This window comes from Ursus maritimus, unplaced genomic scaffold (assembly GCF_017311325.1).
Source record: "Ursus maritimus isolate PB19 unplaced genomic scaffold, ASM1731132v1 scaffold_1, whole genome shotgun sequence".
NCBI classification, from domain to species: domain Eukaryota; kingdom Metazoa; phylum Chordata; class Mammalia; order Carnivora; family Ursidae; genus Ursus; species Ursus maritimus.
In genome coordinates, this window is record NW_024423343.1 from 225,828 (window position 1) to 240,753 (window position 14,926).

The following is a 14,926-nucleotide window of genomic DNA, read 5'->3' on the forward strand; positions in this document are numbered from 1 at the left end:
CAAAGTTTTTTCAGTGTTCTTGAGTATCTCCCAACTGTGTCAAAATTTACATTTTGAAAATTGTATTTGTCCATAAGGGTTTTCGGGAAGTCACGACTTTTCCCTCTTCCCCCGAGGCGCCACCTGCAGGGGCCTGGACCCCGTCCTGTGCTTCTGTTTCAGGAGGCACGGCCACCAGACAGAGGGGCTTCCTGGGGTGCATCCGGTCCTTGCAGCTGAACGGGAAGACCCTGGACCTGGAGGAGAGGGCGCAGGTCACCCCGGGGGTGGAGCCCGGCTGTCGGGGGCACTGCAGCACCTACAAGCGGCTGTGCCGCAACAGAGGGCGCTGCCGGGAGAGGCCCCGCGGGTTCTCCTGCGACTGCGAGCTCTCCGCTTTCTCGGGGCCCTTCTGCACACAGGGTGAGTGTGAGCGTGGGTGCTGCTGGGGAGCGGGCTGGCCTGGGGTGTGCAAATCCGGAACAAAACCTCTTCGGCGTTGCTGTTCGATGAATGTATTTCAGTTCCTAAATTCCTTCTGTAAATCAGTCTTTTGCAGCTAATGTCATTTTATTGGAAAGAAATGTGAGTCTACTCTTGAAAAGCCAGGGCTGACGGCTATGAAATCTAACATCAATTCTGTGATTTTCTTGAAACGCTGTCTGTGCACCTTAACTCCTTCTGCCTCATGCCTCTGCTCGAAGATAATACGTTATTAGAAGTCTGTCCTGTGTGGCCCTGCTTATTTCAATATTATTATTTAAAGTAATGGCTTCAAGTTGTACAGGAAGAACTTTCCTCCAAAAATGTATTTTATTGGCATAATAAATACATTTCCCCTTTATATTAAGATGCCTGAAATAGAGCCACTTAAACATTTTGCTCTGAGGTTTATTGATGGCCTCTTGTTACAGTGAAAATGACAGAATCTTTTTAGTCTCATTCTGAGAGGTCACAAGCCATTCGTTGAAATGACAGAGCTAATTGTAGCACGGACATAATTCTTGGAATGTACTTATGAGGTTTATACTTTCCTAGATACTCACAGAATCTAAATAAAATCCATTATCACCACAATAAATTCCAACGCCTCCGTTCGGGAATGTTTCAGCTGTTGCCTTTTGACCTTAAAAGCCACTGGGTTTTAGAGTACAAACTTGGGAGCCAGACTGGGTCAGTTCTTGATTTTCGAAAGAGTGAGCTGCTTAGAATGGTCAGAGCACCGTCACAGCAGTGATATCTGAGGGTAAGTGTGTGATGGCAATCACTGTCCCCATGCCAGGACACGTTTCACCTTCACAGGTAAAATCCAACAGGGCACTTGTAGTCACGTTGACAGAGTCAAGGGGCCTCACAGACGCTGCTCCCAGAGCCCGAGGACTGGACGCAAGGAGACCGGAGTGGATGAGCCCCCAGATGTGCCCGTGGTCTCTGCCCAAACCCTTGGTGGAGTCCAAGTGTGCAGACTCGGGAAAACCTCCAGAGGCAGCACAACGGCAGAGATGCGAGGGACGATGCCTGGGGCACAGGACTGAAGTGGGGGTGCAGGCATGCTGTCCGCCCACTGGGGCAAACAGCAAACAGCAGCAACCACAGAAAAACAGAAACAACAAGAACCAATGAAGAACATTTACAATGAGTCGGTCTACATTGCCGAGTTTTCAAAAAGTACTGAACGTGTTAAAAAAAAGATCAAAAAATTATGTTGCATACTCAGGGGAAAAAATGTAGTTAATAAGATTTGACTCTGAGTAGGGCCTTTTTTCCCTTTTGTTTCAGCAGACGGAGACATTGAGTCGTGATTATAACTTATTCATCAAAGGGAATAAAATTCAGAGAAACAAAGAAAATAGGCCATCAACAAATAAACAGAAATGCATGCAACTTCAACAGGTCAATAAAAATCATATAAAAAATTGATAAGAATATTCGAGCAGAAAAATATAATTACTGAAATTTTAAAAAATAATTATAACCAGATGAGCTCAACAGAGGAAGGAACCTGAAGGAATCTGTGAACTTGACAATAAGACAATAAAAATCACTCAATTGGAAGAACAGAGAGAAAAAAATGAAAAAATTCTGGAGTCTCAAAATCTTCTATGACAATATCAACAATTAAATACTTCAGTTGTAAACAATCTTTGAGTCAGAGAAGGACTCATCAATGAAACTAAAAAATTTTTTAATTAAAAAGAAAAATATACCATGTTAAAATTTGAGTTTACAACAAAGTATTACTTAAGCAGAAATTTATGACTTTAAATTATTTTATTAGAAAACAATACAGGTATAATATCAATTATATAAGTTTCCAATTTAAGAATTTAAAGAAAGAACAAAACGAAATCCAAAGAAAGTGGAAGAAATAATAAAGACAAAGCAGAAACTAATGAAATAAAAATAGACCAAAAAATCAATGCAATCATGACTGAAGTAACTATCATTGTATAACTACATCAGTGCAGCTAAAAGCTGATTCATAGAAGAGATCAATGAATTGATAAATTTCTTTTTTTTTAAAAGATTTTATTTATTTATTTGACAGAGATAGAGACAGCCAGCGAGAGAGGGAACACAAGCAGGGGGAGTGGGGGAGGAAGAGGCAGGCTCACAGCAGAGGAGCCTGATGTGGGGCTCGATCCCAGGACGCCGGGATCACGCCCTGAGCCGAAGGCAGACGCTTAACCGCTGTGCCACCCAGGCGCCCCGAATTGATAAATTTCTTTTTTTTTTAAAGATTTTTTATTTATTTATTTGACAGAGATAGAGACAGCCAGCGAGAGAGGGAACACAAGTAGGGGGAGTGGGAGAGGAAGAAGCAGGCTCATAGCGGAGGAGCCTGATGTGGGGCTCGATCCCAGGACGCCGGGATCACGCCCTGAGCCGAAGGCAGACGCTTTAACCGCTGTGCCACCCAGGCGCCCCCCGAATTGATAAATTTCTAACTAGATTCTCAAGAAAAAAGGAAAAAGGGCACAAATTATAAATATCAAAAATAAAAGATACCGAAGCAGATGTTACAAAAATTAAAGGAATAACAATGGAATATTATGAATATCATTATGACAATAAATTTCCCAACTTAGATTAAATGGACACATTTCTTGAAAGACACAAATTACCAAACCAAAGCATAAGAGATATAAAATCTCAATAACCTATAACTACCACAGATGTTGAATTGCTAAGTAAAAATCTTCCCACAATGAAAATTCCAGGGCCAGAAGGTATTTGCTAGTAATTTCTACAAGAAAAGATAATTCCAGTCTGATGCAGGCTGTTGAAGGACAGAAAGGAGGAGAGAATATTTTCCAGTGCAATCCATGAACCTACTAATAGTCTGATACCAAAATCAAGCAAAGAATTTACAAGAAACAAAGCAAACAAACAAAAAAAAACTACAGAAATATACTCATGAATACTGACATAAAAACACTTAATAAAATATTAGCAAGTCAAATCAAACAATATAGAAAAAATATATGAATAAGTGGAATTAATCCAAAAGGTGCAATGCTGATTTAAGTTTTAAAAAATCTCAAGAATGTCATTGTATCAACAGAATAAAAGAGAAAGACAAGTGTTTCAATATATATAGAAAATACATTTGACAAAATTCACTATGAAATTTAGGAATATAAGGTAACTTTCCCAACCCAACAAAGAAACATCATATCACTAACATGTTTAGTGGTGCAAGACAGAATGTTTTCCTTCTGAGACTGAAGAAGGCAAAGATTTCTAATCCTATCACTTCTTCTCAATATGCTTGAGGTCTTAGCCATTGTAATAAGACAAGAAAAGGACATAAAGATTGTACATATTAGAAAGAAAAAATAAAAACTGTCTTTATCATAGAGGATATAATTATCTATATAAAATATAGAGAGTTCACAAAAACCTACTAGCATTAATGAGGGAGTTTCATTAGGTCACAGAATACAAAGTCAATATACAAATTTCAACTTAGTTTTTATGTACTAGTTATGAACAACTGGGAAAAATTTAAAAATAAAATTGTATTTGCAATAGACTCCAAAAACATGAAATATTACAGATAAATGGACCAAATAAGTGTAAGATCTCTACACTGAAAATTACTAAAAGAAATTAACATCTAAAGACATGGATGAATATACCATGTTGATGAACTGGATCACTCATTATTATTACTATATCGTTTATTCCCAAATTGATCTATGGATTCAGCATGCCAGCCAAAATTTCAGCAGAATTGCAAATTAAGTCTAAATTTTATATGGAAATGCATAAGGCCTTAGATTTCCAAGGTATTTTAAAAATAATAAGTTATGGTGAAAAGAATAGAGAATCCATAAATGGGTCGACACTTAAAACTTGACACTTAACAAATATTAACTTGAGGCAAAAAAGTAAAAAAACAAAAATTTAATGCATGATTCCATTTCTATGAAATTGTAGAATAATTTAGAGTAACAGCAGCAAATCAGTGGTTGCCTGAGCATGGGGCCTAGGGGAGGAACTGAGTGCCAAGAAGCCCAAAGGGCAGAAGAAAACTGGAAATGGTCTGAATATGGACTGTGGATGTTGCTTCATCGCTGTGCTCATCTCCTAAAACTCTGCAAATTTTACATTTGAAGTGGATGTGTTTATTGCCCCTAGTTATACCTCATTGAGCTCCACTGAAAAGATATTTTTCCCCTTCAGTATGACTCTGTATCCGTAGCCACTAACTGCAACCTGAAGGTCCTCTTGCAGGCAAACATTATCCTTAGAGGCTGACCTCAAGAGGGAGGCGGAAACAACTCTGAGCTGGTCTGGGAGTGCGTTTGCAAGGAGGTGATGCAATGGCCATGCCAGTGGCGGGGAGGGGGGGGCACCTGCTGTAGCCATGGAGATGCCTGGACTCACAACGGCCAAACCACCCATGCCCTGCCCCCAACTATGTGTACACATACATGTAGGGCCCCATCTTATGTAGAAGGCCGACGACACACTCTCATGAACCTATTAGGGAAGATCTTGAACAGTTTCTGGCCCTGCACCACCTCCCTCTCTCAAATTCATGGTGAGGCCACAGACACAGCTTAGCTTCTCTAGTAAAATACTGACATGAGCAGACACTTGTTGGTGGTCTTTGGAGGGCAAGGGGACTTCCACTTCCATCCTTCATCATTGCTGGGCAAGACTGCCACCTGCAAAGCAAAAGACTAACAGCAAGGAAAATGTAGGAAGGGAACAAGCTCGAGTGGGTGTCTCTACCTATTCAGGCCACGTTCCACTGAGGAGGGGGCAGAGGTAGTTCTAACACTCGGACTTGCCGAGGGCTGTCCTAAAGCTGCAACAACTAACTGCTATTCATTTCTGGGATGTCTGAGTGCTTGTTACCTCATTCTCTGCTCTTTTATCTATGACAATGTCCTGGAAAGTAAAACACTTCAAATGTGCATAAGTATACCTAAAATTAGCCCTTAATCTTTTCTTACGTAAAAATGTGCCTATCATTTCAGAGATTTCTGCACTCTTTGGAGCTGGGTCCTCGGTGACTTACAATTTTCATGAATTTTATCCGTTAAGTACGAACTCCAGCCCCCACGCTGCTTCATTTCATGGGGACGTGACGTTAGCTGGAGAGATGATCACATTCAGCTTCCAAACACGGCAAACCCCGAGCTTGCTGCTCTATGTGGACTCCTTCTATGACGAATACCTCTCTGTCATCCTGGCCAACAACGGTGAGTCTCATTTGAGTGTCTCCAGCGCGGTACGTGTGGAGTGTTCAGTGTCCAAGCCTCTCGAACTAGAAACAAGGAAAAACTTTCATACTGTGCAAACGCCAGTTTGTTCTATTTTGCTTTGTTTTCCAGGACTACAAAAATATTGTTTCAAATGTATCATTTCAGTAATTATATTAAGATTCTTCTAGAAAATGTTTGATGAATTTGCATATCTCAGGTACACAGACATGTTATTATTACTGGAAGCTTTTTACTGGGAAGTATAATGTGTCTAGTTATATGTGGAAAGTATCTCCTCCTCCTTCTAAGCAAAGGGAAGAAGAATTCAGGTGGGTGCAAACACAGTAAGGTCATGCAAAAGTGACTGTCCTCGTGCCTGAGAAGTCTTGGTTTTTACTCTGTCCGTGGTTCTGAAGTAAATTTTTCCCCCAATCGGCCAACAACAACGCTTCCAGTGGGGAAGGAAAACACAGCTGTAGGCATTTCAAACAGAAAGTCAGGGCACTAATTCAGCATCTGGGAAAACTTGGAAACTCTCTGGCTGGCAGGATTTTGGTCCAGCCCGCGTGAGATGCATAGAAGCGTGAAGCCGCACCTCGCGGAGCAGCTCACGCTGAGCCATGGGGATCCTGTCCTACAGAGAGGTTATCACCGTGTTCCACTTCTGCATCTCTGGTCGTGCCTGCAGATTTCAGAAATAAAACCTGCTGGGACACCTGGGGGGCTCAGTCAGTTAAGCATCTGCCTTCGGCTCAGGTCATGATCCCAGGGTCCTGGGATCGAGTCCCGTGTCGGGCTCCCTGATCAGTGGGGAGCCTGCTACTCTCTCTCCCTCCGCCTGCCGCTCCCCCTGCTTGTACTCTCTCTCTCTCTGTCAAATAAATAGAATCTTTAAAAGAAAGAAAGAAAACCTCCAGTCTGTGCATAAACAAATATATGTGTTTATATAAAAACAGAAATAAACAAATGCTGCCAATCACCTCTAACACGACCCCAGTGAGAGTGGTGCAGACGTAAGCTACAGACCACCGGAATGGCAGGAGCATTTCACTGTCCCATGGGAGGGAGCCCTGGGAAGGGCACAGTGGACTCCCCACCATGAGAAAGCAAGGGGAATCAACCCCAGGGGAGCCTTTGGTCGAGTTCACTTCCCAATGGTCAGCCTCACCGTCTGGAGTATCTTCCACAGCTTCAGGCCACCAATAGCCCCTGGCGGCACAGCAGTTCCCAGGACCAGCCACACTCTCTTGTAACTCACCTCTCAGAGTCTGGGAAATAAGAACAAAGAAGAGCAGACCAGGAAGACAGAAGCTTCAGCATTCCTTAATGCTCTTTTTGCAAAAATGGAGCAGAATTCAGACGTTAGCATGTGTTAGAGTTGGGTGCTTCCTTTCAGAGAGTTGAGAATTGTGGGAAAGCACTCTTATTAACACTTTTATCTTGCGTTAAACATGGTGTCATCAGAACGGAGATCAGCCAGATGCTTCACGTGGACTGTCAACAGACTCAAAGCACAAAATGTTGTTCCTAGAAGCAACGGAATAATAATCACTTCTCTGGAGTATGGAAAGGCAGCTTTTAAAACCCGTTGTTGCTTAAGTACGTCATGTTTTCCGTTCTAGGGAGTTTGCAGGTTAGGTACAAGCTAGACCTACATCAGGATCCTGACGTCTTTAACCTTAACATCAAGAACATGGCGGATGGGCACCTTCACCGGGTGAAGATCAGCAGAGAGGAAGGAGTGGTCTCCGTGGAGGTAAGAGCGCTGTCGGCCCAACAGTCATTAGCCTCCTATTTGACGCCCGCTGTGTGTCACTCACCGCAATCCCTTGATAATGAAACATAATATAAAGTTTCCTCCTCTGGGTTAATTTCTCATGTGCTACAGACAAGAAATCATACTCCAGGATTTATATTTGTTTAGTAACAGAAACCTACCAAATACAGTATAAAATTTAACTATTTTAATTTTCCCCCATTTATATTAATGACTTACTATGAAATGTGGACTGTGTTAGCATGGCGAGTTACAGGTGGAGTATTTGTGAATGACGCTGCAGTAGGAATCCACAGAGTGCAAATGTTATGACAATTAAGGATATGACTTACAGAAAATACAATTATGAGTAAAATTTGCATGACTAACAAAATACACTTGAGCCGTTGTAGAGTAAGTGAAATTACACACCGTCAGCACTTTTGAAAACAGACATGAGTGTATTTGCTCTTACATGGAATAACCCACTCTGGCCTTCACTCGAGGGTTTATGTTGAGGTGTGTAAAAGGGCTGGACGTTTGCCTCTTTTTGTGGGTTCTGCCAAATACACATCATTCATCTTGTGTGGGGAAGTGATAAAGACCGTGCAGAATACAGGGGTAGGGGGTGGATGTGGGCAACGGGGATCTGAGACGCCACAAAAATTGCTCAGGAACTAGTGTTCCACTGTCGATGGCGAGCTTCTTAACGTGGGGTTTTCCATCAGGTGCAACCCTACGTTCCTTTTCTTGTGGATCGTTTCCACTCCATGGCCTCCCCTTGCTTCTTGCCATGTCACTGACAACTGACAGATGTGTTGGTGTTTGCTTCTCATGGGGCAGGTGGACCAGGAAGCCCGGAGCCAAGTGAGCCTGTCCTCTGGCACAGAATTCAACGCCGTCAAATCCCTGGTGCTGGGCAAGATCTTAGGCAAGTAGACGCAGAGCTCCCCACCCCGTGCCCCTTCCCTGGGTCTCGGTGTCATGCCACTAACACAGAAACAAGCTCCTTGTTTTGTTTTCATTAGACCATGCATGCCCACCGAGGCAGAAACCCTGCTGAGATCTGGGTTGCCCATAATCACGAGAACACACTTCCCACAGACGAGCAAGTAAACACCATTGAGAACAGCTACACACTCCTGTCCCTCGTTTTGCCGTTAGCACAAGGACTGCGGCGACTCTCTGACCTCACAGAAGAATATTGGTCCGAACAGACAGAGTTCGCAGGTCCAGAGCCCTACCCGGGATGACGTGTGAAGGGGGTCTGCAAAGAGCCACATGTCTGTGGTCCGTGTGCTCGTGATGGCGCCAGGCGGTGGTGTGTGGGTGCGCCTTGCCTGGTTCCCACGCTCGCCGCAGCAGCGTTTCATGCAGCCCAGTCTCCGCGGCCACAGCCTGAGCGTCGGCGCAGTGGCACCTACGGGTTTGGTGGGCACGCGTTCAGTCCCCGCGTGTCTCTAGGTATTCAAGTGAAAGCGGGTAAGACTTAGAAGGGCTTGCTTTTTAGTTACAAATTGTAACCACCATGGATTTTCACGTATTACTGTGGGAGAATGCTCTCGAGTTGTTTCCTTTCCCTCGTCTTGTTTTGGCACTAACGGGATAGACTTTATCCAAGGTAATGATCTTTTCATCTCTGCCTTTGTTGTATCTATATTCCTGAGTCTTTCTCATTTTCCAAATATGTAAGCTCAAGTCCTGAGCAGGAAGCGTACACGTGGGTAGACGATAAAAGTATAAGTCACTGAAAAGGATGACACCTAACTTTTTAACTCTGTTAATATGTTTTCCAGCACTATGTTGGGCATTAAAAGGATGCATTCCCATTCTTCAGTCAACGTGGAAAATGTCATGGATTGTAATGCTCTAACAGGCTGTTTTATTGAATAGAAGAAAAATAACGTGTGGAAAGTCCTACTGATACAGTATAAGTTTAATTGACGGTCCAAACTGAGCCAGATAGATACATAGAGCCTGGTTTGAATATAACATATATATACATTATTTTTCAGTTAAACTTGCATTATATGAGAAGGCAAATTTTACATAAATGCACACATATTTTATGCACACATATAAAACTTACTTTCAAGATAAATCTATAATGACAATTTGATTTAAAATGGTGATTCTGAACGCTTGGTTAGAATGCTGATGATCCCATAACGGGAAAGCAGATGGCGTGTGGAGCCCTGACGGCGAGCTTTGCTCCAGTCCACGCTTAGGGAACAGGGATGGGGCTCCCACAGAGCACGGCAACAACAAAGCACAGTCATTGTTTCTCATCCCAAACCCACAGCCTGACGATCACTGACTGACCTCCGAGCATGCCAGCTGGTCAGCATGCATCAAAGACCCCTGCCCCAGCGTGACTACGCCCTAGCAGGAGGGTCCCAGGTCACGGGGCCTGTACAGGACAAGCGTGGAGGGCCGCATACTCTGTGTAGAGGATGTGAGAAGTGGACAAACATTTGAAGAAGGGGAGAGTCCCCCACAGCTCTGTGCTGGACGTGACCGAGTGGTGGGCTCCAGGACAGAGGTCAGGGGGACAGACCACATTGGGCTTTGTGGGCACCATAGTCCAAGGACTGACTTTACTCCCATGAAACATGGCACTGCAGAGTCTGTGGTCTGACCCTGCTGCTGGGGCGAGATGCTGGCCACGACCCAACTGGCAGCGGAGGGAGGGAGAGGAGGGGAGGCGGGAGCCACCCCTGAGTTGGGGCAGGGCAGGTGAGGCTCAGCTCTGCACCTGCTGGGACTGGGGCTCAGACACTGGTGAGGTTGGTGGGACACACGGCTGCTGGTGTGTGTGATGCCTGTCCTTCACGGTCCGCCATGGACGTCGGAGGGGAGACTGGCTTCAGCACTTCTGGAGTTTCATTTTCTCCCTGGTAGCAGTATGCATTTTATTCCATTTTTAAAACTGTGCCACAGAATATGTCTTCAGTTCTAATCAAAAGCCCACGGACTGTCCCAGGCTCTGCTGCTCACTAGCCCCAGGTGGGGTCCGTCTGGACCCCAGGCCCCCAGTGTGCTGGAGGTGGAAGTGACCCAGGCCTGGCCCTGTGCCCCACTGAGCTCTTCCCCCTGGGCCTGTGGGTAGTTACTGGTTTTGCCAGAATGAAGTGAGCAGCTGATAATCCCAGAGATGTCCAGGTTCTGCGACCCTAGGCCTGGCCGAGTTTCTGTTGACTTGCTGCTTTCCACGTCTGGAGGGAAGGAGGCGGTCTTCTTCCAGGGAGCTGAGCAACCAGACGTTGAGGGACCACGTACTGACCAAGTGGCTCTGCTGTGGCAGACGTGTCCAAAACACACAAATTCCTGTCCTCAAAGACTCCACAGCCTAAGCCCAAGCAGGGATATGCAAATAAGCTAACAAAGTTATTACACACGAAGCATTGTTTAAAAACTCTGACGAGAGAATATTTTTAAAAATACCCCTTATGTTCAAAAGCAACGCTGAAGTTAGTGACAAAAAGGCCCAAATGTTGTCTGACGAACCAGGGAAACGGCGCACGCCACACGGGGCGCAGTGAAGAAAGCAAGTATAGAATACATCCCCTTCGATCACGTGGGTAAAGAACTTCGGGGGGGAATGGAACGTATTGCTGCTTCTACACGAATTCCGAGTCCATCAGTGGATTATTCAGACTCTAAAAGTGCTGTTAAAATCCAAGCCAAGCAGTCGAGTTTACAGCTGAAGCAACAGGGATTCATGAAATCTGAAATAAAAATTCATTAACTATATGCCCAAGGGCACGGACTCTGACCAAGGTCTAATGACGCTTTCCACGTCTTGATGGTTTCGTTTGAAGATTTGTCTTGCCAGAAGCCAAATAAGACTTCCAAAGCATCTGCGAGCCCGAGAAAACTGCTGCTTTGTGTCCCGAGTGGCCAGCACGCGAGGGGCCTGGTCACACTGGCTCCCGCCTCGGCCGCAAGGCGCTCCGTCCCAGAAACGCGTCCAACACCGAGGGGACACACCAGCGTTTCTCCGGAGCCCAGTGTCTCCTGCTCTGCTCATTCCCTCCGCCAACACTGGGAGCCCCATCCGATGACCCGGGTCACCCGCGTGCATGCTGTGGTGCTCCTGACGGAATGGTCCAGGGTCCTCGTCGGTTAAAATAGGTGTCTTAGTCTTACGTCTCTGACGGGGTCACTTGGTGGTACGCACTCTCGTCTTTTCTCAGATCCCACATGCTCATGTCAGAGTCGGAAGCCTGTAAAAGTCACCTCGTCAGAGCTCAGACTTCGCAGCTCTACGATCAAGCGTCTGTGTCCGACGCGCGGAAGCTCTGAGAACGTTCTCCCCCAGTCAGAGCGTGAAGGAGGTGACGCTGAGGAACGTCAGCCTTCGGGACGCCGTCCGGGCCGGGTACATGGGCCGTAAAACAGACGAGCAAAATCGAAGGGCAAGCTCTTCGGAAGGGAGGGTGGTCTTCCTGCTGGCGGGGTTGAAGCAATGAGAAAAGGCGGTCTACGGCGCTCACAGCACAGGACGGTCTCGCTCCCAGCCCAGGGCGCCCCGAGGCGGAGTGTGGCACCATGAGCCGAAGTCGACCCTGCCCCCTCATGGGAAGGCGTCCATGGGAAGACGGCCCGGAGCCTGCCTCGCACCCTGCAGACAACTGAGCTCAGTGAGCTCCTTCCGAAGAAACACCACGGACAGGACACGCAAGGGTGTGGAGCGGTTCGGGACGGACCGGAGAGTGTGCCCTGGGCACAGGGACTTCTCCTGGTCTCCCCATCCCTGATGGGAGCCGCGTCCAGGAAGCCGGAGCTCTGCCACCTGCTGTGTGGGGCCAGCTACCTGCCTTCTCTGGGCTCTGGTTACTCACCTGTCAAATGGATAATCAGGGAAAACGTGTCTCAGAGGCTGTTATGAGCACTCACAGCAGGGACAGTTACTTCCATGGATTATCTGAATTTTCACAGAATACCTAAAAATGGGTAGATTATTTCTAAGATTCTTCCCAAATACTAAATCCTATAATATAAGCAACTAGCTATTTGAGATAATAGATACCCAGAGGTCCTCAAAACTGTAAGTGAGACAGTGTGCCTACTATCCCTGGAGTTTCATGGCTCCGAGCTAATTGATGGGTTCCAGATGTCTCCGTTTAACCGTAGGTCCGTTAGGACAGCTGTGTTTCTTGACCCCGTTAAGTATAACATACACAGAGAAGAGTGTAATATTCTCAGTGCACAGCTGGGAGAACTTGGACAAAGGGAACACGGTTTGATCAAGAAGAGAATGTGACCCGTGCCCAGAAACCCCCTGAGGGTCCGCGGCCAGGGCAGCACAGACACATCCCGCCCGTCTCCCAACTTAACGCGGAAGGGCGTCGCCGTGTCTTTCGTGTCTGATGTTTTCCTTCTGCTCTAAGGCCTGTGACCAGAACCACCCACGGTCTTTTGTTGGCTGGGCTTTGGCTGAGGGGTACAAGAAGCCTCCCGCCTCTGTCATCACGCGCTCCAGAAACACTCCTCCCAGAGCGCGCTCTCTGCATGACTTCCAGCCCGTACCTGGTTTTCCTTCCAGACCTTTTCTGGAAGGATTTGCTCTTCCAAACAGCGGAAGCTGTTGCTTTCGTGGATCACGTGATGCACACGAACTGATAATTAGGCAAAACTACCTAAAAGTCTAAATGACTCGGGAGTTTTATAACCTGAGATTTCAGAAATCTGATGTTGCCTCAGGAATTGGATTTAGAGTTTGTTCCTAAGAGAGAGGAGACTCGACAATAGCAACACTTAAAATAACGCAGCCAGTTCTCCCGAAAATCACAGAGCAGAGGACATGCCGGTAGCCCCCCGCCCACGCCACAGCCCTGACTCTCGCGGACTCTCGCAGGCGATCAGTGCCCACCGCCCCCTCTTCTCCCTCCGGGACCCTTCCCCGCCGCACCTGTCGTCAGCCTGGTCTCTCGGGGGAGCACACGCAGCTTCCTGTGCACATTTCCAAGAACCCACGCATGTAGGACAGGTACGGCACACAGAAGACCCCCGGAGGATGGAGAAAGGTTAAAGCTGCAGACAGGTTCATGGTGCAACTCGGGGCATCAACAGGGAGATGCCTGTGTGGGTCTCTTGTGGCACAGTTATCACTAGGTCGGCCTGGCAAGCTGGCAGGCAGGGCAGGATGAGCTGTGGGCGTCTCCTCCTGGGCTGGAGGTAACCTGGAGCAGCGTGGAGAAGCCCCTGGGGCAGAAGTGCCTCCTGGGGTCGCCCAGAGAAGGCCTGGCTGTGGGCCCCCGAACCCTGAAGGGCTGGGCTTGTCTGCAGGGGTCCGGGGGGATGCATCCAGCAGCAGACACACCCGACGACCACTGCGGCACTGACAGCCAGGGGGCACATCCCGAAATGCAACCCCACACTCCAGGGGCTCTGACAGAGGGAGAGAGAAGGCAGAACACCCCCCACGGTTCCTGCAAAACAGAGCACCGGTGACGCTTTCGCACACTTAGAACCAGGTCTGATCAGGAGAAGAAGTCGTGGCGACCATAGCTGCAGAGTCCGTGGGCGACCCCGAGCACGGCAGAGACCCTGCTCACGCTGGAGCTCCAGCAGAAACACGGTCCAGCCCGCAGAGCTGATGGAAGGGCGGGCTGTGCACGCGGAGGAAGAGCCAGGGAAGGCACGTGAGCGCGCGCTATCTGCCCACGGGAGAGCGCCTCCCTGCGCTGCAGGGAAACCGCACCTGGGGTCGGGGTCCCCGCGTGGCCTAGACACGTTGTGCAGTACAGACCCCACCTTCGTGGAGAGGCCACGCAGACACGGAGGCTGGCATCACCGCCTGCTGGGTGGCCGGAGCAGGCCAGCGCGCAGGAGGAAGACCCTAGAGGATCGCTCTCATGCGTCCTCGGTAAACAGAACGGAGCCAGAGATGAAGAGCGCGGAACAGCGGGGAGCAGCGAACCTTCACGGAAGAGCAAACTGCTTGGAAACGTGAACTACACGTGCTAAATAAAGACCCGGCGGCGTCCCTGCCCGTACCGTGCCCACTGCGTGCGCTCGCTTCCCGCGCCCCATTAACCGCGCCCGCGCCCCACTAACCGCGCTGTCTCCCACAGAGCCCGGCCGCCACGTGGATGAGGACACCGCGCAGGCTGGCGCTCGAGGCTTCTCCGGCTGCCTCTCCGCCCTGCAGTTCGAGCGCGCGGCCCCGCTGAAGGCTGCGCTGCGTCCCGGGCGCTCGGGGCGCGCCTCGGTGCAGGGGCCTGTGACCTCGTCGGAATGCGGGGCCGGACCCGGAGGCGACGCGGCCCGGGAGCACACGCACGCGCGAGCAGGTGCGCGCCTTGTGGGCAGTGGACATGAGCCCTGTCCTGGCCACAGCAAGACCCCGGGTCCGGTGGGCCTATAGTCAGCGGGGGCTCCTGAAATCCCAAGCAGCAGCTCCCTTGACCAAGTCTTCTTTTTATTTTATTTTATTTTATTTTATTTTATTTTATTTTATTTTATT

At 47.9% G+C, this 14,926-nt stretch overlaps 1 protein-coding gene across 1 annotated transcript in view; it reads left to right on the forward strand.

The window, feature by feature from the left end:
* LOC103662795 (contactin-associated protein-like 4) overlaps window positions 1-14,926 on the forward strand; it is a 128,391-nt gene that overhangs the window by 111,288 nt on the left and 2,177 nt on the right. Inside the window, exons 18-22 of the mRNA XM_040636285.1 lie at window positions 163-402; window positions 5,472-5,696; window positions 7,322-7,455; window positions 8,299-8,386; window positions 14,535-14,753. Coding sequence (XP_040492219.1) covers window positions 163-402; window positions 5,472-5,696; window positions 7,322-7,455; window positions 8,299-8,386; window positions 14,535-14,753 — 906 coding nt within the window. The remainder of the gene's footprint in view (window positions 1-162; window positions 403-5,471; window positions 5,697-7,321; window positions 7,456-8,298; window positions 8,387-14,534; window positions 14,754-14,926) is intronic.